We start from the raw sequence: 27675 nt of genomic DNA, 5'->3' as shown, positions 1-27675 counted from the left end.
ATAATTTTTACTTACCTATTTGTTTTTTTCTACCTAATATCGCCTGTGTCTAGCAAGTGTCTGCGTAGGCTAGCGGCATGTGTATCTAGTTACGGACGTGTTAGTACTTGGTTCGATTCCCCATAAGGAAATTTTTTTTGTTAATTATTAATGGTTATTGACATCTTGGACTATTATATGGACTTAAAAAATGATTAAAAATAATTAAAATAATTAATCGGGATGTTGCCCAACTATTTACCGAGTTGCAAATTTATAATAATTGCCTATTTCAAAATGCACTTTTGAAATGCATTTTTCTTATGCACAAATGCAATATCAGATTTCTTATTCATTATATTAGTTCACAAAATTTCGTGACATTATCACGAATCCAACGCACCAAACTGCATTAAAATCCGTCTTACTGCGCCAAAAATCGACAGGCCTTTTTTTGTGCTTCAATGCCTCGACTAATTAGTGTTTTTAGTAAATATGTTTATTATAATGTTTGTGTCTTTGGATTTCTCTTCCTCAGGAGTAAGACGAGTATTATTAAAACATTTTATTGAATATTTATTATACTTCACCTTTTGTCTGTTACCGTGAATTGTCATTAGGTACGTCCGAACCGATACAGACACAGTCCTCGTAGCGTATTTGGTATAGCATTCGGCTAGAGATCGAGAGGTCTTGAGTTCGAATCCGGAGCAATCCTATACTTTTTTTATTTTTTTGAAAGCGGTTTAAGCACAAAATTAGTTTGGTGTTTAAAAAAAATTAAAACAAATTGTTTAAAGTATATTTATTTTTAAGAAATCATATAATAGAAGTATAACTTCTTACGTGCGTACAAAGTACACACACATTCTTTTTTTTTTAATAAATGGAGCAATAACTCCGAAATTATGGCATTTAGGTATAGGGGACATAACATGAAAAATAATCAGTATTTCTTAATGACTACAAAACGCAAAAAATATACAGGGTGTTCCATTTAAAATAAGAAAGTTCATTAGATTTCCGGAAAAACGGAAGATTTGACAACGATGTAATTCCCACTATAATATCGGCCTTATTAGAATACCCTTACCCACTAAAATTTATAACAATCGTTTAAGCAGTTTTCGAGAAATTACCGTGTTTCCATACTTTCTCACTACCCTGTATAATCTATAATATGACAACATGACTTTGACAATAATTATTATATTTTAGATATATATGTTTCACCCTCTTAAAGACAAAGATAAACAGTGTAGCCGGTAGCTTCTGTGGTGGAGATAGTGCAAACACTCCTGACCACGGCGCAGTAGACGAAATTTGGTTTAGTCCCCACTTCCATGCGAAACGCACTGTATCTACTGCAATCGCCAGTTAACTTGGCGACAGAATACGCACAACGTCAAAGAGACTGATGACCATCCCCTAAGCCACTCTGCAATTTTGGGTTTGTGCGTCTCGCCAAGTTAACTGGCGATGACAGTACAATAGAACCTTTCTGCCTTTCCGTGAATTTTGACATTTTGACTCCGCCTTCGCGCAGCTCCATGGTCAGGACTGTTTGCACTATCTCTAAATACATAATATATGTTTTTTATTTGGCAACAGCGCTTTCCTGCTAAACTTAACGGTATCGAAAAACCTAATATATAAGGAACAATTTGTTGAATTTATTTTTCGTCAAGTTTGTACCGGTTGGTTGTGATGTCATTAAATCTATGACTTGCATGTCTAATTGTTTGACTTTTAGTTCACATAAACCATTTTCGGTATACAGATTGATCATCTTAAACAAATAATAAGAATCAATGGAAGCACAAAAAATATAATACGGCCTTCACACAAACATAAATATAATTCATTTCTCTAATTATTCCTATTTTATTTTAGCAACTTTTTGCACATTTGATCTCAATTTACAATTTTGTAATGAATTTGGAAGGTCATCAAGAAGCTCTCTATCAGGCCTGTGCGGATGCATATTCGGCGTATACTAAGTATCGCAGCAGAATAAATAGTGAAGAAGGATTCGGTACAGATAAGGAAGCTGATGCTGCTCATAAGGCACAAAGAGCCACGTTTCATCAATTTTTGCACACAACAAAAGTTAAAGTAAGTTTATGTTCTTCTTTTAATCTTGTAATATTTTTTGTTTTTTGTGTTATTGATCATCCTCATGATCAATGACGTTACAACTCTTCGTGAGCCTTTGCCGCGTTTACTATTGCCTTCCATGTTTGTTGGTCTTGTGCCATTATTTCCCATTGTCTCACTACCATTTTCTCCAGATCTTCTTTGACTGCATTTTTCCACCTTTTTCTAGACCGTCCTACAGATCTTGTTCCATATGGCCTTTCCCAGAACACATTGTTTATAAGGCGATTGTCGTTACTGCGTATCACATGCCCTGCCCATCTGAGTGTATTGGCCTTTATATATCGGACTATATTTTCATTTCTGAAGAGAGACTCTCACTCGTTATTGTGTCTACGTCTCCATTCGTTTGTCACGCTGTTTTTTTCAAGGGCCATATATCACTCGAAGAATTTTACGTTCCCACACCATCAATAATTTATTTACTTCTCTTTTTGTTAGCGTCCATGTTTCGCTTCCATACGCGACTGCCGGTCTTATATATCTGGATTTTTGTACCTCGTGAGAGAAGTTTTGACTTCATTAGATGCTGCATTACAAAGAAAGATTGTTTCTCGCCATTATTCGCGTGTCAACTTTTCGTTTATTTTGTTGTCATTGATGATTTTTTCTCCTAGATATTTAAATACTATTTTCCGTAGTTCTTGTTTTGAAGCGACCATGTATGTTGTTTTGTCTTCATTTATTTCTAGGCCGACATTTAATACAGCTTCTTCAAAGCTCGACAAATATCCTTAAGAAGCTAGAGAGCGATCAACAAAACGCGGTCCAAGATTGCGAAAGTTCTGCGAACTTTCAAAGGTGAGGCAACAGTATGTCGGTAATTCAACACTGACAGTGACGTTTATACTATCAAAAACAATAATTTTTATACACATAGGCGCGAAATGTTGCCAAGTCAGTGACGTTCGATTTCTTGTTATAAAAAAATCCTTTCTTAATGGCGGCACAGGCTCCTTTTTTCAATATTTTATTTAGTTATAGAGTATAATAATATCGTATGGCATTTTTGCCGGGGAGATCCTTTCGGATAGTTCCAGCGCCAATTACATCTTTAACCATGTTTCAAGTAACTAGTGTCGATGTACACTAGCCCAGGGGGACCGACGGCTTAACGTACTCTCCGAGGCACGGTGAGACGGCTCGTGTCATTATTGGAAATGAAAATGGTTTGTCTTTGGCAGGGATCGAACCCACGTCTACTGGCGTATGAGGCCAGCGTTTATGCCGTTACCCACGGCCGCTCAGTTATAGAGTAATTTCCACATACTAACATATTTCTGAAATTGGGCTCTGTACCGCTATTCTTTATTATATTACGAATATGTGTGCCAAATATCTCGACAAAATTACAGCCGCAATCTTGGAACGCGTTTACTGCTACCTGTTGATCGCTACTGTTTGCTCTTAACTTCTAATGTTTATTGTGCTACTGCATCTATATCATCGGCAAAGGCGAGTACGATTTTTTGCTCCCCGAGTATCTATGTCTGGTTTGATTTTCGGACAAATTTTTCGCATGACATATTCTAATGCCAGGTTAAACAATGATGGGAACAACGGATCTTCCTGTCTCAGCCCAGAACTTACGCAGAAAGCATTTGCTATCCTCCCCCTATATCTGGTACAAAGGAGTTACTTACACACATTTAAGTTACCGCAGCTACTTTCTTGGGTACGCCCAGCTGGACCATTGCCTTCCATGGTGTTGGACGATTAATTGATTCATAAGCCTGTTTTAAATCTATAAGGATCTGATGCACGTTTTGATTATACTCTTAATACTTTCAAGCATTTGTCTAAAAATAAATATTTTATCAATAGTCGATCTTCCTGAAACTGAAACCACGATGAAGCTTCTTATTTCTATTCTATTTCTTAAAATCCATAAGGAAAAATTATCTGTAGCTGGCTGCATACCATTAATTACAAAAATTGAAGAAAAAATCTTCTGTGTAAGAGGTATATTTATTTGAAAACCCCAATAAAGGGCCACATTAAAAAACAGAACGTTTTCGCTCTAAAGAGAGCATCATCAGTGTTCTAAGCCTAAAATAAGTATAACCATAATAATTAGTGAAGGCAAGAGTAAAAAATTTAAAGGTTGACCAAGATAAAAAATTAGGTTATACTCACAAGCTCTACATGCTAAGCCACCAAAAATACATGGGTTAAAACCCTTAAAATGCCGACTAAAAGCCTTTCATTGGCGTGTTATATATTAAACCCTGGCGATGGGTGAAATTTAAGAAAGATATACCTCAAAGCATCATATGACTATACCACGAGCATGTGGGTGGTTGAGTTGATTTCTCTGTCTTCACAAAGAGAAAGGTGAAGGCCAGCTGATTCCAGGTGACAGGTGTGAAATCGTTTCTGACTAATGACAGTACGAGACAGACAGTGGAACATGAAGTTTTGTGAACTGATATGTAGTTAGGTACACTAGCCACTAGTTATAAAAATTATTATTTGTGGTAAAATTCAATAATAACAACAAACATCATGTGCTGGGATTACAAGTATTCCCTATTAAGCTAACAAGAATAATATACGGAGTGAAACTTACGGTGTGAAACTTTACGGAGTAAATAACGTTGTTTTCACTCCGTATATTATTCTTGTTAGCTTAATAGGGAATACTTGTAATCCCAGCACATGATGTTTGTTGTTATTATTGAATTTTACCACAAATAATAATTTTTATAACTAGTGGCTAGTGTACCTAACTACATATCAGTTCACAAAACTTCATGTTACACTGTCTGTCTCGTACTGTCATTATAATTTTTATAACTAGTGGCTAGTGTACCTAACTACATATCAGTTCGCAAAACTTCATGTTACACTGTCTGTCTCGTACTGTCATTAGTCAGAAACGATTTCACACCTGTCACCTGTGAACAGTTGGCTTTCACCTTTCTCTTTGTGAAGACAGAGAAATCAACTCAATCACCCACATGCTCGTGGTATAGTCATATGATGCTTGAGGTATATCTTTCTTAAATTTCACCCATCGCCAGGGTTTAATATATAACACGCCAATGTAAGGCTTTTAGTCGGAATTTTAAGGGTTTTAACCCATGTATTTTTGTTGGCTTAGCATATAGAGCTTGTGAGTATAACCTAATTTTTTATCTTGGTCAACCTTTAAATTTTTTACTCTTGTCTTCACTAATTATGGTTATACTTATTTTAGGCTTAGAACACTGATGATGCTCTCTTTAGAGCGAAAACGTTCTGTTTTTTAATGTGGCCCTTTAGGGGTTTTCAAGTAAATATACCTCTTACACAGAAGATCTTTTTCCTCAATTTTATTTCTTAAAATATTGAAATGTGCATAATCGAATGGTGGTCTCTGTATCGAAATTAACTGTAAAACTGTCTTTCATTATATTATTTGTTCATTATATTAACAATTTTATTTTTTAGGTTAAACATTCATCACAAACGTACGATATTATAGTTAAAAACTTTTTGGAACTGCTGTCAAAAAGCACCAACATGAATTTACGATTATTAAGCGTCAGATTGAGTTTCAACAACTTTTACAAGGTTGCATGACCTGAACATCATGGAGCTATGACTGTAACCTGCAAATTAGAGCCATACCAAGGTGATATTAGTATATGTTCCAATGCTTCTCGTGAAGCCTTCGATACTAATCGCAGTAACTCGAGCACTTCCAGTGGTTCCAACGCTTCTCCCGATGATGTACATATTCTTCCTAACAATTGTAATTTTATTGATAGCTTTGCGTCTCGAAGCATTAACGATACAAATGAAAACGACATGACAAGTAAATATGGTAGTCTTACTTCTTTGTTGGACAATCGAAAAAAGAAACGTAAGCAAGTTTGATGTTGTGTCGGGTGAAAAGTGAAGAGGGTTTGTTAAAATCTGCACCTTCAATAGTATATTCCATCAATTAGAGACTGTTTTGGATTAATTGTGAAAGCATAGACCTAAGTGATGTATGGTGCTTAAATAAAAATTGTAAATTCTGCTAATATTCGCTCCGTGTATGACTGACGCGACACCTAGCGTAGTCGGTTGACATTTTTGGAGCATACAATTTGACATTAAGCATATGATACACATATGTATGATATATTTGACGTTATTATGTAATACAGGGTGCGCCAAACCTTTGGTTTTCTTTGATTACGGCTAAACTATGAGATATACAAAAAAATGTTTATAACAAAACTGATGTGTATTAAAGACGTCTCAATTTAAAATTATTTTCGATTATACAGGGTGAGTCAGAACGACGGTATGAACCAAAGTTTTATTTTTTTAAATGGAACACCCAATATATTAAATCTTTTTAATATATTTTTTAAAAATATCAAAAATTTGTATAAGGTGTTATACAGTTAACTTATATGCTATATAAAGTTAAAAATTGTCGAAATATTTACATTTTTATTGATAAAAATGGCAATATGATAGTGCTGTGGATTATGTTTCCAAGGTAATAAAAATTTAAGTAATAAGTTTTTATAATATAGGTAATTTTTAAATAATTTAATATCTTTTACTTATAGCCATAAAATATACAGTGTAATCACTATTTGCAAATACAAAATGTTCTTATTTTTTTTAAATGGGACACCTTGTATATTAGTATTGCATTTTGTAGTAAATATTACAATCTTTCTTTTGGTATAAGGTTGTATGTACCTAGCATGTTTTGTTTTGTAGATAGTTTAAAAAAACTATAGACTTTAGGTTTTTGCGGATTTTTTATTAAAAAATTTTTTTGCAAAAAAAAAATTATTATAATCTGGTTTTAGAAACATACACTAAAATATCAAATATGAAAATAAAAACGTAATTAAAGATTAAAATAAATCATATGCTAGTACAGTTCAATTGAATTTAATAACTTTAAATTATTTTACAGAAAATATTTTATCGTACTAATGAATGCATAAACTAGTTACTAAATTAAATAAACAACCAAATTTCAAATCTACCCTAGTAAGTTTTCTGCCACAGAAACTTTCCGGTACCAAATTAATTGTTAGTTATATTGTATTTACTAGTAAGATCAGTTAAACTTTTAATTATTTATAATTATTTACGTAATTTATACAAATTTTTGATGATATTTTAAAAAAATATATTCAAAAATGATTTAATATATAGGGTGTTTCATTTAAAAAAGAATGTGTGTGTACTTTGTACGCACGTATGAAGTTATTCTTCTATTACAGTCGGAAAAATGAAAGAATACCCATGAACGAACATATAAAACACGCTGTATTTTCCTGTCATCGTGTCACAAAGAAAATTGCGCAGCGCAAGTACATGTAATAATAATTATTACATGTACTTGCGCTGGCCAATTTTTTGTGTGACACGGTGACAGGAAAATACAGCGTGTTTCATATGTTCGTTCATGGGTATTCTTTCATTTTTCCTACTGTATATAATTTTAACGAAGTAAATATACTTAACAGGTTATTTGTATTCCATTTAAATATTAAACTAACTTTCTTATCTACCACTTTCAAAAATTTTTTATTAGAACAACCAAAAATAAAAAAAATGAATCGTCCAGGATTGGAACCCGGGACCTTTCGATTTCTGACCGAAAGCTCAACAACTAGACCACCGAGTCTCCTGTAATTGGCGCGTAAGTTTCGGATATAATTACACAACACGGTGACAAATAGATCGAGTGGTATCGTGATAAAAATGTTATACTTACATATTTTATTATCTTACTACAGAAGAAGAGAAATTCAAAGACACAAAAATTATAATAAATAATACATTTACTAAAAACACTAATATATTATTTTAATGACTTATTTGCGCTGATACAGATACTATCTTGAAAGATTAGAAACGAACTACATACTGTGTGTGTGCGCATGCGCGCAGGTTTATGAAACATTTTACTCTCAATCGCGCCTAAAGAAGAATAACTTCAAAAATACAACTTTGGTTCATACCGTCGTTCTGACTCACCCTGTATAATCGAAAATAATTTTAAATTATAGACGTCTTTGATACACATCAGTATTATTATAAACATTTTTTTGTATATCTCATAGTATAGCCGTAATCGAAGAAAACCAGAGGTTTGGCGCACCCTGTATTTATTGACCATTTTTGATAAAATTTGTTATACAAACAATGACACTAACATTACAAAATTCCTTAAAATTTTCATATTTCGCCGTTACAGACGCTGGTATAGTTTCGTGTATCCCCACCATGGTCATGCATGGAGCGAATAGGAACCATTGTCACAAACAAGGTGATACCATTTTGTAGGATATAAAATTAGTAGTACAAAAATCGATGAAAATTGTTTTGTAGTACAAAAATTGGAATTTCCTCTATTGTTTTGAAATTCCAGTAGTATCTATTTATTGTCAAACTATTAATAGTACAGGAACAGAAGATTTTCACCTCGAAATTTTTACAGAATGGATAGATTTGCTTGAAAATTTGAGAATAAGTAGTGGATAGTCCAAGGATCAAAATCTATATGATGGCGCAAGGTGCTTTTACCATGGGGGTGGTTGCCACCCCATCTCGGAGGGTGGACATTTTTTATTATATTTTGACCGCAAAAGTTGATAAAAACATTAATTCTAAGTAAAAAATGTTTTATACCTTTTTTGATAAAATTAACAGTTTTCAATTTATTCGCTATCGAAAGTTTTAGTTTTATATCGAAAAAATCAATGTTTTTCGATAGTATACTCATTTACGATTAACTCAATTTTTGCCGTAGAAAAAATTTTTTCAAACCATGTTCTTGGGAATTAAATAACCTACAATTTCATATTTAAACATTTTTTCGTATCTCTGATGCTAATCTTTCTATTCTGAAGAAAATGGCATTTTTACCAAACTACAAAAAATCGTTATTCGCTTTTAACTCCAGTTTTTTAAAAACTAATCATTTTAAGCCAGTCAAACTTCTAGAATTTATTAATAATACATAAATAAAGAAGAATGAATAAGGCTAATGACTAAAAACACCGCTAACTTACATTATTATGCTTCCAATTTCATTTCTCCTTTTTTTTAATATATTGATTTTTTAGCCATAACTTTTTTATTTTTTATCTTAGAAAGTTTGATAAAAAAGAATTTTGTAGGTTTTTACAAGATCTATAAGGCTATTATTATTAAATCCTTTTAAAATCCTCAGTCGCAAAAATAAGTGACTTTGAAAGGGTTGGTAAAGGTGGTTTTTTGCATGTTATTACAAGTTTTAATTGTCAATAGCTCACTTACTTTTTGCATTAAAAAAATTTTTGCAAATCAACTTCTTGGGAATTAAATAAGCTACAATTTCATATTTAAACATTTTTTCGTAGCTCTGATGCTAATCTTTTTATTCTGAAGAAAAGGGCATTTTTTACCAAACTACAAAAATTCGTTATTCGCTTTTAATTTCATTTTTTTAAAAACTAATCATTCTAAGCTGGTCAAACTTCTAGAACCTGTTAATAATACATAAATAAAGAAGACCAAATAAGGTCAATGACTAATTTAAATTAGGGTGGTGATTAGGGGGTTGTGTCGGATCACTTTTTCCCTGAAAAAAATAGGGACTGACATTCTGTTCATTATAAGTCACTTAATTTTTGAACTACATCTTTTTTATTTCTGGAGATAGATATTTTTAAATACTTTAAATTAGTTTGAACAAATTATCCTCAAAAAATGCATAGTTTTCCCGTCTTTTGACTTTGAAACTACAATATTTAGCATTTGACGAAGAAGAGCTAACATATAATAAAGTGTAGCTCGATTACTATTGGTCTTAAAGAAAATTAGAAAACACGGTTTTGCTTATTTTTTCAAAAGGTACATTTTTGTTAAGCAAAGTTGTTTTGATAAAACGAAAACTTTTTGAGTTATTAGCAGAAAACTGAATAATAAAAACATTGATTTTTTCGATATAAAACTAACACTTTCGATAGCGAATAAATCGGAAACTATTAATTTTGTCAAAAAAATGTATTAAACGTTTTTTGCTTAGAATGAATGTTTTTACCAACTTTTGTGGTCAAAATATAATATGAAATTTCCACCCCGAGATGGGGTGGCAACCACCCCCATGGTAAAAGCGCCTTTCGGCATCATATAGAGTTTGATACTTGGACTATCCACTACTTATTCTCAAATTTTCAAGTAATTCTATCCATTCTGTAAAAATTGCGAGGTGTTGTCCTATTTTCAGCTTCATTACTTGGACTATAACAGAATTTCAATCTCCATATATTTGCCTTTTGAGGTACTCTGGAATAAATATTTGTATAATCCAAGAGGAAAATAAATTTCTCTAGCTGGCTGTATACGATAAATCACAAAAAATAGTAGATTCCTTTCTAAAAGGTATCTTTATAAAATCACTTACAAAGGGTTACATCACAGAACAGAACGTTTTCGGAATACAAAATTCACCATCGGTGTTAAACTACCATAATTTACCTAACCTTAAATAAGTATAACAGGTTAATGGAATTAGTATTCCGAAAAAGTTCTGTTTTTTGATGTAGCCCTTTTTAGGGATTTTATAAATATACGTCTTACAAAAGAATCTACTATTTTTTTTTAAATATTTGTGTGTCAAAAAGCGATATATATATGTAGTATATTAAAATAATTAGATCAGACTGGTTTAGGAAAATATTATTTGTACGGTAGATTTAGGAATGGTGCAGATTCTTTGTATAGTAATATTTGTAAAAAAAAAACTTTTCACCCGAATGATTGTTTTAAAAAGTTCTTCTTAAATATCTCAAATGTTTTTATATACATGTTAAGAATAAGATTGTTTTGTTACATCTAAATAAGACTGTTAATTTTGTTATTAGTCGTTAATTTTTAATGTTAGTGCCGTATTATTTACTAAATTGCCATATAGGAACAAATTAAAAAATTATCAGGTATAAATAAAGGTTTTTACTAAATTTTATTTTTTACTTGTTTGTTCAATAAACCCATCAATACCTTTCAGTGTTGCGCTATTTAAATCATAATTCATTACATTTATAATATTGTTTTCACCCATTTTACACCATTAAAATGTGAGATTTTCCACGTCTGTCTGTCCGTCCGTAAGCACCACTGCTCCATTATTAGTAACATAGAATGACAAATGAGGTGTCGAATGAAAGCTGATAATCCAGAGATGGTATTAAAGATAAGAAATTTGACCTAGGATTTCCGGATTTAAAGTTGCAACCTGAAGTACTGTTTTAAAGTCGCCGAAATAGTTCAAGAAGTATATTATTAGATGCCCCTTAGCAAGACGAGAACAAATATATACTTCCGGCTTTTATATAACTTCCGGTTAAAAAATTGTAAACGGAAGTGTCACATTATAGTCGCGGAAATAGTACGTGTGATAGATAAGCGGAAAAGGAGTTCGACAGGGTTGCTGTCGACAATGCTGTCAACAGCACTATTTAGCATATACTCTGAAAACATCTTTAAAGATGCCTCGGACGAATCAAAAGATCGTATTACAGCAAATTGCCAACTTGTAAACAATATTAGATATGCAGACGATACCGTACTGCTGACAGATAGTGCGCAGGAGATTCTTTCCATTTTTAGTAATTATATTTCCCAGATATTCGTAAGTTTTATTTATTTCCAGTTCTGAGTTTTTACATTTTATTTTTGAAGTTATACTTCTTTACCGGCGATAGAGGGTAAATTTTTATATGGGAAAACCTAGCGACCGGGCGCATGCGCATTATAACTTTGTTCTGATTGGATGTTCAAATGACATGTCAAAAATTATTCAATATGGTGGCTGTGGCACAGCTGTAGTTAGATTATTTATGGTTGTTGCGTTTTAAAATTTGTGTGAAAAGAAACAACAAACAAAAGTTAGTTAATAGTTATACTGCCTTTTTAAATAGTTTTCATATACCTATATTTTTGGACTTTTGGACTATTTTGGAAAAGGAAAACTCATTCTAATTTGGTAAGTACCTAGTTTTTATTATAATCATATTGTAATTATACATTTGGATTAGGTTGAAATACATACATTTATTTTCTCAAGAATGCGGATTTTAGAGAGAAATCCCAAATTAGGTTCGATTTTTATTTTTAAATTATGATTTTTTGGCGTAGATTTATTTATCTAGTAGGTATGTAATGCTTTGATTTACATACTTAATTTGATTACCAACAAAAGTTCTACCAATCTTCATCTAATATATTGTTTTCTTACTGTTTTGTTATATTTTTATATTTTCTTCCACAAAATTTAAACTACATAATTTTCAAAACAATTGTCAAACAGTAAAACGTTCAGTTACCGTATTTTTCCACATGATACATAATGTGCGATTGGACGAGTGAGTCTACGCTTCGATTACGAGTCAAAGCGGCACGAAATTCAAGGGTTCAATTCCCGATGCAAGTTTTATTTTTTTATTTTTTTATGCATATTATGATTTAAGTATATTTGTTATATAATTTTTTTTTTCAGCAAATGCGTATTTAAAATTTTTGCCAACAATTATTATCGTCCAGAAATTATTTTTTCTTTGTGGCATTTTTCAATGTGTTTGTGTGCGTTTTATTCTTTTATTTTTTAAAATTTTTGGTATAGTCTTAAAAATCACATAATATGTAGTAGAAGTATAACTTCTTACGTGCGTACAAAGTACACAAACATTCTTGTTCTTTCATTATCTTCCATATCTTCTTTACCGTTGATTATCATTATCTTACCTTTTTCCTCGTTTATTTCCATTTTTAGTTATTCTATTTGCATTACCCATAAATCTATTAGTTTCTGCATTTTATTCTCGGAATCTGCTATTAGTACTATGTCGTCCACATACATTAAGGATTGTATTGTTACCAGTTGTAATCTATGGTACCCTATTACTGTCTGTAGTTAGTTGGTTCTTACTCTAGTATTTCTTATCAATTCGTTCATTATTATTATGAATAGCAAATGGCTGAGACTACCTCCTTGTTTAATATCTCTCTTCCAATAGAATTCTTCCGATCTTTCCCTGCTATTTGTACTCTTCCTTTTACCCCTTTGTAAGTACTTTCTATAACTGTTGTCAATGTATTTGGTACATTTATTTTCCTCAGGCATTCCTCTAGAATTTGTCTTTCTATCGAGTCAAATGCTGCTCTCAGGTCTATGAATCTATTATGTTCCTAATGATATATATGTTGTCATTTATCTGTCTTTATGGTCTAAATGCCGCTTGTTCTCCCAATTCCATTTCTACTTCTTGTCTTAGTCGCTTCTCTAATATTTTCGTATATATTTTAAAGCATACCGATGACAGACATATAGCTCTATAATAGTTATCGCAGTTTACATGTTCTCCTCTTTTGTATGTATATTGGCACGATGATGTTGTTGTGTCAGTCTTTAGGGATTGTTTGTTTTTTCCACGCCTCTTTATATATTTTCCATAGCCAGTTTATTCCTTTTTCTCCCATGTATTTTACCATTTCCGGTTCAATATCATCATCTCCACCTGCTTTGCCTAATTTTATGTTTGATAATCCTCCTATTACTTCTATACTTATTTACTTTATTTTTTTCTTTTCTTCGTTTTTTCGTCTTCATTTATTATATTGACTAATTGGAAATTATCATGCTAAAATATCTACTTATTTGCTCTATTATTACATAAAAATCAATAGAAATTTTTAAAGTGATTTCCACTATTTATCGTATTTTATATATTGTGAATAATTTATACAATATTAGATTCGTTTATATAATTTAATAAAAAAATATGTGTTTGTAACATTCTTGACATACATTAGTTAACACTGAAGAAAACATAACCACATAGGTAAAACAAAAAACAATTTACAATAACTGAAATTAAAAGTTTTTTTGAAAATACATGTTTCTTGGAGAGTTACCATTAATCAATATTAATTCCACTACAACGGTTTTTTGGGACTAAAGTAAAAAATAGAATACGGACTTTTTCATCTTTGTACATAAAAACTGCGAATATTATCAATATTTCACACAAAGAAAATAAACATTGCAGTGGAAAATTACAAATTGGGAAAAGAACATGTTTAACAATGTGTTTAAACATTACATAATGACTTAATATACAAAAAGGACATATAAACTACTTGTGGCTTTTAAAAGCCTGGTTTTCACTACAATAAAATTTTAATTAATTTAGAACATACAACTTCTTTATAAAAATAAATAAAAGTAAATTCTTTACTATAAACAAACATAGTAATCTTGAAAGACACAGTACCTACTTAATACACATATAAATACATTAAAATTAAAATGACTATTATAGTAAAATAGTACAATCATAAACAACATTAATTGATTAAAACATCAATAACAACAAAAAATATAAATAAAATTTTCTTTCATAATAAAAGCACAATTTTCTGATTTAGTTATATCTGTTTTTACGTTTTGTGCGATATTTTTATTTTGCGCAAATTTGTATATTAACCAAATTTATAATAATAACTAAAAAGTGTAAGATCGTTAACAGAAAAACAAATTTAATATATATTCTAAACTAATATCGTCAAAAATTGTCAAAGCGACAGGTCCTGATGAAATTCCGAGTGATACATACTATAGCTTGTAAATGATAGCAATGTTTTAGAGGCTATAACTTTATTTCAGAAATAAACATTGCTTTTCGCTTAAATTCAATGTTCAAGCTGCCAAGAGGCAGGTGGGTGGAAAACCCGGATTTTCCGAGGACAATTTTTGTCGGAGGAAATCGGAAAAACAATATCTCTGTACAGAATTAAATTGCGGTCAATTTTTATTTGGGTGTTTTTGGTTTAAAGTTAAAAACTTCGGAGTTACAGAGCATTAATTGATAAAAAGATGACTTCGGAGCGCCAATTTGTTAATAAACTAAATAGCACATTTTCTGCGGACTTTGCATACCTATATTACTAATATATGCAGTCTTAAGATTCGATTCCAGCAATAAAATAGCTGGTAATTAAATAACTTTTCCCAAAAATGGCCATTTTTTCGATAATCTGCCCAGACTATAGACAACACCCAAAGTCGTTGTCCTTGATATTAAAATTTTAATTTAAAATCTGATGCAAAACTGGTTCTTCATCTCCACTGCATCTTGATCTGCACTTGCTGCAGTTCTAAAGAAGTGAAACTAGTGAAGTGAAAGTGAACGTACGTATATAAAGCAGAAATAAGGTTCACATTTCGCAGTATAATTTCGTGTACTAATAATATGCTACATTTTACTAATCTTTGTGCTGTGGTTTCTCTGATACCAATTAAAAAGTAAGTTTTATATTTTTTTATTATTACTAATAATAATAAACCATCATATAAGATACACTAGGTATTTTTTTTTGTTTTCTGGCCTTGGTTTGGAAGTTTTAGGCACGTAATTTCATAGGTATAGACTATTTTTGTGGTAAGTTATTTTATTACTAGCTCAGGGGAGTAATGTATAGTGTGTGTGTTGAGTAAATGTTTTGTTACTTAGCAGTGACGCACCTAGAACTTTCGACTGGGAGGGGGGGGGGGGTTGGCTTAGGCACAGAAATTTTTGTATTGTTTGTGGAAGACAAATTACATTTTCCTACTATTTTTTATATGCTCTGGAGTGGACATACTGCGGCCCCTCAGGTGAGTATCGATTCCACAAGGATCGAAATTATTTTCATTTATAAAATTTTTGAATAAAAAAAAATTTGCCACCAATCTGGGATTCGAACTCACGACCTTTGGCATAGGCGTAACCAGGATGATCCTAAGGGGGGGGGGGGTTACAACTACCTGAAAGGGGGGGGGTTACAACTACTGGAAGGTCTCTGAGGGCTATGGTGTTAAGCGTATAGAGCTCAAATTACATCCCAATGGGGGGGGGTTACAACCCCCAAAACCCCCCCCTGGTTACGCCTATGACCTTTGGTGCCAAAGGTAGGTCCTCACCACTAAGAATCGGAGGGTACAGATAAACTATTCAGTTTATTAAATACACTTCTCCAAGAAATTAACGCAGTACCTTAAAAAAGGGTAATTTTGATGTCTCGAATTTCTAAACCGGTTGTCCGATTCAAGTGATTTTTTTAATATGTTATAGCCTTATTCTTTAACAATATCGCTGTAATAACACAGTATAGGAGGAATATTCCTCCTATACTGTGGTAATAATATTGTTGCTAGACATGTAAATTGTCATTGTATACCGGGTGTACCAATCAAACTGTGATTTTTTGTCAAAGTTCGCGGCACCCTGTGAAATATTACTGTGAAAATACTGAAATTAAAACTTAACTATACTTTCATGTTTTCTTAACATTCTGGTTTTAGATTCATTCGTTTATGTTGGATAATAAAAAAGAAAGGTACGTTATAGGGCTGTCAATGAGGGTATTTGGCTCCGAATTCTATCCTAGTACATCGATTTACTTGATATTTTCACAGCAAGTAGGGAATAGCTCACGAAACAAAGTCTACCCTATTCCGATGTGCGCTTTTATCTTGGGGGTGGTTCCCACTCCTCGGGAGTGAAAAATGTTTTGGTTAAAATAGCCACGGAAGAGGCGAGAGCTAATTTTAAGCAAAAACTGTTCTATAATTATTTTTTGACAACTCGATACTTTTTGAGTTATTCGTGGTTGAAAATTGGCCATTTTCATTGAAAAATGACACGTTTTCGGACGGATTTTTGTGAATACCTTAAAAACTATGCATCTAACAAAAAAACTATTTAAAATATTTCTGTTTATAAAAAAACAAAGAGATTCGTTCCTTCATAAATCTTCTAGTTAAAATATAAAGAGGAATATGGTAGGTAAGAAGAGTTTGTTTTTTTGCTGCATGTGCTCAAATCGGTGTATTCAACTTGAAATAACAGAGAAACGGTCGATTTTAGGTGTATACTAACAACGTATAGTGCTTGAAAAGACCTTTAAAATGAGCAATACTAAATGTCGATTACATTCAAACTAAGCGAGATATTTTGCAAAAAAGTTGACTACTAGTATTTTAAGAAGAAATGAGAAGTATATTTAACCCCTCATCCATCAGAATTTAAATACATCGTTTTCCTTCTACACTACTTTTTATTATAGTGTTATTTATATGTTCAAAGTTGGACTAGTTTAAAATAAATGGTTTTTGAAAAAAATAAGATCAAATTATAGAGCGCACTTCTCCATGTAACTCAAAAATGATAAGAGATACGAAAAAAAGTTAACACACAAAAATGAACGGTTTTTTCAGATAAACATTTCCATTTTATTTTTCTTTACTGTATCTCTTATCATTTTCAAGTTACATGGAGAAAAAGGAAGATTTTTAAGAAAATTTAAAAATGCTCTCTATAATTTGATCTTTTTTTTTCAAAAACCATTCATTTTAAACCCGTCCAACTTTCTGAACATAGAAATAATACTATACTAAAAAGAATTGTAGAAGGAAAACGATGCATTTGTATTTTGGTGGATGGGGGTTAAAATTACTTCTCATTTTTTCTTAAAACACATTAGTTATCAATTTTGTGGGGGCCTCTAATGATCTACCCGATCTTAAGACAAAACCCCCGAGATTCGAGTATAAATAAAAGACTTTGTACTTTTACTTTCTATAATCAGCTTTAAGAGTTAACAGCTTGCAAATGTGTTTTTTATTACGCGGCTCGGAAAAATCTCGATCACCGTCTTGACTTATAAATTCACATTTCAACACTGAAAACTATTTACGACGCTCTCATTCTGAAATTCTTGTTACGAACATATATGTGTCAATGTGTCAAAGATCTGCAAACTTAGCATGACGTGATTTCTTCGAAGGAGATAAATATTATCAAAACAAAACGTATATGTCTGAGCAGAAGAATGTGTCTATTCAGGGTTTTTGAAACTCCTAACATTATAACGATTTTTGAATACAGGGTGGTGCTTTAAACCAGACAACAATTAATTAAATATTTAAATGGCTCGAACAAATTTTGTTTGCAGCATATCTCACTTAGTTTTAATGCAATGGAGCAATAGCTCATTTTAAAGGTCTTTTCAAGCACTACAAAAGATATGGCATTATACACCTAAAATCGACCGTTTCTCTGTTATTTCAAGTTGAATACACCAATTTGAGAATGTACCAAAAAAGCAAACTATTTTCAGCTACCATGTCTCTTTTTGTATTATAACTAGAAGAGTTATGGAGGCAAGTGTCTCTTTGTTTTTTTTATAACTTACAAAAATGTTGAATATAGTTTTTTTTAGTTATATGCATAGTTTTTAAGGTATTCGCAAAAATCCTTTCGAAAAGATATTACGTTTCAATGAAAATGGCCAATTTTCAACCACGAATAACTCAAAAAGTATTGTTTTCAAAAAAAGTTATAGAACAGTTTTTGCTTAGAATTAGGTTCTCTAGCGAATTCCGTGATAATTTTAACCAAAACATTTTCCCCAAGAAGGGGTGGGAACCACCTCAAAGATAAAAGCACACATTGGCATAGGGTAGACTTTGAATTAGGAGATAAGTAGAGGCTAGGCCCAAAATTTCATTAAAATCCATGCAGTAGGATAGATCACGATAGAACGATCATGGGAAGTACAGAAACCAATTTACGTCTGCTTTATAGATTTTGAGAAGGCGTTTGATAGAGTTCAACATGATAGGTTGTTTGAATATCTAGAAATGATTGGAATAGACGATAAAGATCTGAGACTTTTACAACATCTATATTGGAATCAAGAAGCTTCTATTCTGGTAGACGGCAAAGAAACAGACAAAATTTGCATTCAAAGAGGTGTCAGACAGGGTTGTGTGTTATCCCCAACTATGTTTAACGTATACTCAGAAATAATTTTTAATGAAGCCTTGGAAGGACAATGTGGAGTTCGAATCGGGGGAGAAACTATTAACAACATCAGATATGCAGACGACACCGCGATCATGGCTGAAGATATCGAAGATCTTCAATTCCTTATAGATCGAGTCACTAGAGAATGCTCCAATAACGGACTTAACATAAATGCAACAAAGACAAAGTTACTTGTGGTTAGTAAACAAGACGTCGGCGCTATGCAACTAATTGTCAATGATGAATCAATAACAAAAGTTAACCATTTTAAATACCTAGGATGTTGGATAAACGAGACACTAAATCCGGATGAAGAAATTAAAACTCGTATAGAAATTGCAAGAGGAGCATTTATGAAACTTAGATCTATTCTGAGCAACTCTCAGCTGAACTTACAACTAAGAATCAAGTTCCTAAAATGTTATGTGTATCCTTTATTACTATATGGATGTGAAACCTGGATCATGAAGGTTAACATGATGAACAAATTAGAAGCCTTTGAGATGTGGTCGTATCGTAGAATGCTCAGAATATCTTGGGTTCAACGCATTTCAAACAGAGAAGTCTTAAACAGAGTAGGTCAAGGCGAAGGTGACTTAATGAAGATGATAAAAAAGAGAAAACTTGAATATCTGGGGCATATAATGAGAGGTAGCAGATACAGGATGCTGCAGTTAATACTCAATGGAAAGATCGACGGAAAAAGAGGAATTGGTCGAAAGAAATATTCATGGCTCCGAAACCTTCGTCAATGGACTGGCTTATCAGCAGATCAATTGTTGCATGCCGCACAAGATCGAGAACGATATCGGCAAATTGTTATGGAAGCTACCCATGCCTAAAAATTTGGGCACGGTACTTAAAGAAGAAGAAGAAGTAGGATAGAATTCGGAGGTAATATCCTATTCTTGCTCCCATTGACTAGCGTAGTTAACAATTTGCCTTATTTTTCATCAATACAGGGACAGGGTGTTTTCAAATAAGTATGGCAAACTTCAAGGGGTAATTATGCATGAAAAAAAAATCACAGTTTGCTTTATAAACGTATGTCGGCAAATTCTTCGTTTCCGAGATAGGGGGTGTCAAAATTTTTCTTACAATCTGACGATTTATTTATTGCTCTATATTCACTTTATAGAATTGAAATGGGATTATTTGGGCGGTCTCAGGAATTTTTTAAAATTGTTAACAATAATTTATATTTTGGTAACTATTAGTTTAAATTGAGAAAACACTGGATTTAATTGGGGAGGCCTATGTCCAAAGTTGGATTACTTAAGACCGAAGAGGAGGAAGAAGAATCAGTTTAAATTCTGTATTCTCGTAGTATTTTTTTTTAAATTAATTAATATTATTTTAATATATTTTTTTGTTTTATAATTAATTATTTAATTTAAAATCTGTCTAGGAACTTTATTAAATTATTTTGAAAACATTATCTATTATAGTAATATTTTTTTTAAATAAATTATTCTAATGTAGTTTTTTTTAGATTGATCTCACAGTGGAACGTCAGGATTTTCTCAACGAAATATTCGGTCTACTAGAAATGCAACCACCAACTCAATTTCCACCAACTTCTAGCCCGTCAGCTCCAATATCCATTTTAAAGAATTCAACCATAGAAAATTTCAAGAAAACAATGGAGGATACGTACAATCAATTCTCAACCCAGTACCAGTCCGGGTTCATTTTATTCGAAAAAGTATGGAAACGGATAGAGAAAAATTTGAAAAAAAAGAAATGGAAAAAATTGAAAATTTATCCTTACGCATTACTTTTATTTTATTAATTAGGAGTAATAATTTTGCAAATAGGTTTCAATGGTTAAAATAATATTTAACTGGTTATTATAAATATGAATGCAATTTTGTATAAAATTAATTCAAAAATAAACAGGTATTATAATTTTCTTGTCATATTTTTGTTATTTTTTCCTATGTTGTAGACTTTTTTAGAAAAACTTTCCAAACATGTACCTTTTTTATATTACAAATACAAGTATTTTCATTTAAAAGCTGTAGGTATACTTACTAATATTATTTTTTGCACGATTGATCATTTTTGACTGTTTACCGTGACAGATTTTACGTCAGTAGGTGACATTTACTAGCAACTCGACGGTAAGTAATCCAACTCGACGGTAAGTACTCCAACTCGACGGTAAGTAATTCACTTACCGTCGAGTTAAAAAATCTCTTAATTTTAATTTATTTTTTGAAAGAATAAAGAAAACTAACGAATTATTTATTAATATTGAAACTTATGGTACAATTTGTTAAATTATTTATTGAAATCCCACTTGTTTGGGCTGTGGTTTCACTTCTAACAGAAACTCCTGCAGAATCGCATACATTAGTAGTATCCAACATTTTTTCTCTTCAAATACGCGATCAAAGTTGAAAACTTGGAAATATCAATGCCATCATAAAGAAAAACGGTGGATTTAATCATTGAATATTCTGCCCAGAGGCTTCCAGGAGCTTTCAACTGCATATGTCTTTGAACGAAATATGCCAATAGAGTCTTTTCTTCGATTCTTAAATTCTTGCCTTGGCACCATTTTTTAAAACTTTGGTAGGTATTTTGATAACGGATTTTGGATTTTTCGGGAATAATTGCGGAACACCCTTCTTCCCAAGCCCGTTCAATTTCTTCAAATTCACTTTCGCTCATATTTTAATTTATAATAATCAAAATTGTACTTAAAATTATTGACAACTAAATAAAAACTCAATTCTCCATTGTTGTTATGCACCCTAGTTACTACCTAACAACCAAAGTATCTATCTTGATAAAATGAATGAAACTAGGCAATATGACGAAAATGTTTAATTTTATAATTTATAATGGTATCAATCGTGCAAAAAACGTTATAAGCATGTCGAAGGTTAAGGGTAACCGATCTCAGACAATAATTGGAGTCGTCGCTCCGCTCCTCCTCCAAACAATTGTCTTCGATCGGTATAAAACCCTTACCGTTCTCCATACTTAATTACTATAAATAATCTTTATTTAAACAAATTAATTTTTTTAAAAATATTTTTTAATCTTCAAAACTCATAATTCTGGGTTTGTACTTTGTAGCATGTAATTTATTTTTACTGTTGACGTGAAGATGCTGTGTAAACTCTAGAGAGCGAAACCGGTCAATAATTGATTGTGAGAAGGTCTGTTATTTCATTACTTACTTAGTATTGACTCACACATGCAACCCATTAAATACTTTATTAATGAAGTTATAAATTTTTCTGAATAGATCAGAATTCCACCTCTCACATTCAAATTTAATCGTTTTTTCACAGATCCGCCCTGGTCTAATATCAAATTTAATACGAACAAAGAAGTCAAAACAATAAATAACATATTGAGGATTGTATAAATTTGGCTTTTAGGTTTTGATGTAGAAACAGATATAGTTCTAAATATTGCAACGTCAAAACAATTGTAAAGTACATTGGGATCAACATACCAGGCAACCAACTGACGTCATATAACGTCGAGGAAACGTCAGTTTTGGTTGAATATATACACGTGTTTGAAAATTACGTCATATAGACGTCTTTTGTAGGTGATTTTAAATACGTAAGGTTAATGACGTGAAAATAACGTTTAAAAAACGTTTTCATTTCAGACAGTTAACTCTGACGTCACAAAATTGCGAGGAGCTTGTTTGTATTACTCCAAACATTTTCGTTAAATAGTTTTCATAAGAAATTTCTCATTTATTGTTTACGTGGTTTGTGTCTTGTGTGATAAAATAAGACTTTTCATTTAAATATTTAGTTGAAGAAACGTGTTAATTAGGAGATTTGTATTCGTTTTTGCGCAGTGAGTTTAGTTTAATGCAGTATTCTTCTTGACAACTGTTTGAGGTTATGTTTATTTTCTGTTAATGAACTAATTATGTTTGTGTTATCGAGTTTTATCGAGTAATTTGTTAATAAATTATTTATTAGTTTGTATGTTTTTTCAGTTTTGACATAGTAAGTAGGTATACTTATATAAATAGTGAAAATTCTATAATGCGAGGGCTGCTACAATCATGCAGAATCAATGTTAGATTGCTTCTAATGCACAAGCGATCTTAAACAAATGGTAGTATATCTTCATCGACACATGGGACGTAGACCTATAGGTTTCATGTTACCTATTTTTATACTACCTATTTTGAAACATGTGAAAGAGTTCACTTTTTGAAAGTATCAAATCGATGAGACAAATACACGTGATTTTCAACGTCGGTACTACGTCATAGAAACACGTCAATTGGTCATTTTTATGACGTGTTATCTACGTTATAAAAACGTCGTTTGGTTGCCTGGGATACACATTGTTGACGCAATTATAAAATTTGTTAAATATTGTAACGTTTAAAATATGTTTTTATTATAACTGTGTAATTTTATTCTAATTTCAAAATATAGCAATTTTATCTATTAAGGTATAAAAGAACAACCTTATCACAGCCAAGCTAATCTAGTATTCATCTTCATTCATTCGTTTTCCCTCTTGTATCATCATTCAATCTTCTCTTGTCCACTGCTGGACATAGACCTCCTTTATAATTTTCCATCTGTTTCCTCATGCCTCTTGCATTAAATTCCTATGAAACAGATCATCAGTCCAATATGTTGGTGGACGACCTCTACTTCGATAGGCATCATCTCTTGGTCTCAATTCCAGTATTCGCTTTGTCCATTTGTTATTTTTCATTCAAGCCACGTGACCTGCTTAGTTTTATATCATTGTTGCTATTCTATCTACTGTATTAGTAGTTTACATGGCCATCCACATGACAAAGAGACTGCTAAACTATTAGGAATAACCATAGACAATCGATTGAACTGGTCGGCTCATATTTCACAAGTAAAGAAGAAGCTGTCTAGTCCATTGTTTCTTATTCGTCAACTAGCAAGGGTTGTCAACTTTGAGACATTGAAAGTGACATATTTTTCTTTATTTCACTCACACCTAAGCTATGGATTAATCTTATGGGGCAATTCAACAAATGCTCTTCAAATTTTCAGGATGCAAAAGAAAGCTATTCGGATTTTAGCAGGGGGTTAGTTATCTGGAACATTGTCGACCTCTCTTCATCAAATTAAAAATTATGCCGCTACCAACTCTGTTGATATATCAAGTTCTGACTGAAATTCACAGAAAACGGGCCCATTTAATAAAGCAGTCTGATGATCACGTTCCCAATACGCGAAACTCTCACTATTTGCGAACAAATCGCTGTAGATTGCGTCTTTCAGATCAAAATTGTCTTAATTATAACCATTAAAATATTTTACCAAAAGATATTAAACAGTTAAGCTATAACAGTTTCAAAAAAGTCATAAAAAACTATCTGTTGAAGCATTGCTTTTATTGCTCGAAAGAATATATGACGCATTGCAGAACATCCACTGAAATGCTTACCGTGACACAAAATATTTTTTGTTAATCTATGTTCTTGTTTGTGATATTTATAATTTATGTTTTATATTTCTACTTTATACACCTTGTAATTTTTATATACCTTGTAATTTTGACTTGCTACAAACAATACTATTTTTTTGTAAAGTAGTTAAATAAATTTATCTATCTATCTATCACTCTTGATCGTCGTAGGGCGATCTGTCTCGCAGTGAAACACCCAAGATAGCACACTCCATCGCCCTTTGAGTCACACGAATCATTTGCATTGTTCTCCTTATGATGGTTAACGTTTCCGCTCCGTAAGTCAACACTGCTAAATACACTGATTGAAGGTTTTACTTTTAAGATATATTGGTATGTCGGACGACTTGAAAATGTGATTCAACTTGCCGAAGGCTATCCAAGTCTGTCTTAAACGACGGAGAAGCTCAACGGTTTGGTTATCATTTCCTATGCGAATCTCATTATGCAGGTATTCTAAAGCTATTAACTGGTCTATAAATCTTGTTCTTATGCACATATCTTCGACGACTGCAAGATTTGTCATCATCTGCGTTTGGGTTTTAATAATTTTTTTTAATCCCCCATCTAGTGAGGAAAGGCAGAGCTGATTTAAAAGTTATTTAGCCTCATCTATCCTATCAGCTATTAGCACAATATCATCTGCAAACCTTAGGTGGCTAAGCTATTCTCCGTTTATGTTTATGCCCTTGTCGGTCAGTTTTGCCCTTTTATATTTCAAAAGCGGAGTGAACAGTTTCGGCGATATGGTGTCCCCTGACGTACTCCACGTTGTATCGGGAATTTCTGAGTTTCACGATCACCCACTCTAACACTAGCTGTTGCATGTTGGTATATGTGTTTAATTATATTTATATACAAATAGTCATTTTGGCATTCTGTCAAGGCTTCCAACATTGTTGATTTATGCTATTAAAGGCTGTTTCATTCTTGTTCTTTAAGTAGGTACCGTGCCCAAATTTGAGTCGTGGCTAGTTTCAACGACAATTTGCCGATATTGTTCTCAATTTTGCGCGGCATGTAACGATTCATCTGCTGATAAGCCAGTCCATTGACAAAGGTTTCGGAGCCGTTTCATAATCCACAACTATTAAAGATAGTGGTTTATTGTATTCCAGTACATTTTGCCAAGAGGTTGGAATAGCACCCCTAAAGAGATACTTGTTCATTAAGATTTTAACTGCCTCCAAAGTTGTTTGACCTCCAGCTGTAATTATCTCCTTTGTTATTCCATCGTCTCCAGGAGTTTTTCCATTTTTCATCTGTTTTAAGGCAGTTAACTTATCTGAAACACTACCAGAAATTACTAACGCTGAAACACTACCAGAAATTACTAACTTCCTCGTTAGTAATTTCTGGTAGTGTTTCAGATCTTACATTTAGTATTCTTCGTTTCATATCATAGGCTTCAGGTTTTGCTACACTGGACGAGTATTATAATAACTCTGTATAGTAATCTTCAACTGGAATGAATGTATGTGCGATGATCTTAGCAATGGCACATGGACTGTTAAAATGGCCTATAAATATAGGCTTTACTTATAAAAAACTATTTTATAAATCTAATTCTTGATTAATTTAGTAATACCCGTATGTCTTGGAGTTGATACCCAAATTAAAATACTTTACAACTTTTTTTTACACATAAAAATATTCACCTAGAACCTAATGAAAACAAATCACGCAATTTTGTCAGTACCTTCCAAAACCAGTACTACTTTATCATCCTCGTCACTCACACACATCCTGGTTAAGTCTGATGCCACGGAGGCTGTATCACAGTGACTGTTTCTTTCATCGCTGAGCACTAAGTCACTGTCAGTTGCGTGAATTGGTGAACATTCCATTTCCACTGAGCTTCTTGCTGGGCGCCCATTAGATATGCTAACAATGGTTAGCTCGGGTGGTGGAATGTTGCAAGATATTATCTCGTTGTCGGGAATTGCGATTGAGAGCTGGCTAGTGCTGAAACATATATGAAAGATAATCATTAAACTTATTTATAAACACATGCATAAAGAAACAAACGCTCATAATATGGTATACATTGATCTTGAGAAAGCATATGATAGAGTTTCTCGAGAGATTCTGTGGTGGACACTCAATAAGAAATGAGCCCCCAGTGAGTAGGTAAGGATTGTGTGTATGAGGGAGTAACAACTAGTGTTAGGACAGGTGTGGGAGAAACTGATAAATTGCACCAAGGCTCTGTGCTTAGTCCTTATTTATTCTCATTAGTTTTGGACCAGATAACAGCGAAACTACAGGGTAACATTTCCTGGTGCTTAATGTATGCCGATGATGTGGTGTTAGTGGGAAATAGTGAAAACGCCTTAAAACAAAAACTGGAACAGTGGAGCCAAGCTCTCGAGGAAAAATATTTAAAACTTAGTAGGACAGAGTATTTGGAATGTTCGTTTAAAGATGGAGTTAATACAAATAAAATTATATCTTTGGATGGTAAAATGATTGATTGTCAAAAGTAAGAGTTACCTAGGGTCAGCATTACAAACTAATGGGGAAATAGATAGAGATGCATGCAATACAATTAGGGTTGGATAGATGATATGGAAGAAAGCGAGTGGTGTGTTGTGTGACCGAAAAATTCCAATGAAGCTGAAGGTAAAATACCGGCTATGATGTACGGAACTGAATGTTGAGCAAAAAGAAAGAGGGACAACGAATGCATGTGGCGGAAATGAGACTGCTTAGATGGATGAGTGAAGTAACAAAAAAGAATAAAATTACGAATGAGTATATTACTATGCATATATAGTAGATTTCCCATATCGTACATAACATATGCAACAGATACATCTAGTATAAACAAAACAAAATCCAAACAGCCGGAGATCTAAACAATTTTCCAATGAAAAAGATCTTTAGATTTCCGGCTCTTTGGATTTCGTTTTGTTTAGCTATTACTATATTTTAAAGTAACTATGTACACTATTTAACTACAATCATGCTGCTAATTGACGTTCACATGCAATGTATTATTACCTAGGAATCGGTTCATAAGAATCCGCGGCAGATGTAGGTATTCTGATTCTTAAAATATTTTGGAACCATTCAGTAGAGTTTGGTCTAAAATAATTAATGTTAACATATTGGTAAAATTTTATGCGGCAAATAGAACCAAAACTCAAGTCAACATAAACGACATTAACGTAGATAAAAAAGAATAAGGACAACTAGTAAACAAAAACGAAAGGTACAATAGGTACTACTGTTTTCTAAAATTTTCGAAAAA

The 27675-nt window shown here is 32.3% G+C and overlaps 2 protein-coding genes and 1 long non-coding RNA gene across 5 annotated transcripts in view; 2 read left to right on the top strand and 1 right to left on the bottom strand.

The window, feature by feature from the left end:
- Window positions 1–11087, top strand: part of LOC114336524 (gamma-tubulin complex component 3 homolog) — a 35419-nt gene extending 24332 nt beyond the window's left edge. The window contains exons 11-12 of the mRNA XM_050655023.1: window positions 1873–2094; window positions 5569–11087. Of these exons, the coding sequence (XP_050510980.1) occupies window positions 1873–2094; window positions 5569–5700 (354 nt within the window). The 3' untranslated portion in view covers window positions 5701–11087. The remainder of the gene's footprint in view (window positions 1–1872; window positions 2095–5568) is intronic.
- A 4155-nt stretch (window positions 11088–15242) lies between these two features.
- On the top strand, window positions 15243–20886 carry LOC126887471 (uncharacterized). The gene is made up of 2 exons (XR_007699075.1): window positions 15243–15430; window positions 20467–20886. It is a non-coding gene; the product is annotated as an uncharacterized LOC126887471 (long non-coding RNA).
- LOC114336526 (protein timeless) overlaps window positions 20304–27675 on the bottom strand; it is a 52609-nt gene continuing 45237 nt past the window's right edge. For all 3 annotated transcript variants that reach the window (XM_050655019.1, XM_050655020.1, XM_050655021.1), the window contains one exon: window positions 20304–26387. In XM_050655019.1, coding sequence (XP_050510976.1) covers window positions 26102–26387 — 286 coding nt within the window. In that variant the 3' untranslated portion in view covers window positions 20304–26101. The remainder of the gene's footprint in view (window positions 26388–27675) is intronic.

The sequence above is a fragment of the Diabrotica virgifera genome, chromosome 6, assembly GCF_917563875.1.
Source record: "Diabrotica virgifera virgifera chromosome 6, PGI_DIABVI_V3a".
NCBI lineage: Eukaryota > Metazoa > Arthropoda > Insecta > Coleoptera > Chrysomelidae > Diabrotica > Diabrotica virgifera.
The sequence above is the reverse complement of the archived record's forward strand: the minus strand, read 5'-3'. Positions and strand labels throughout refer to the sequence as shown.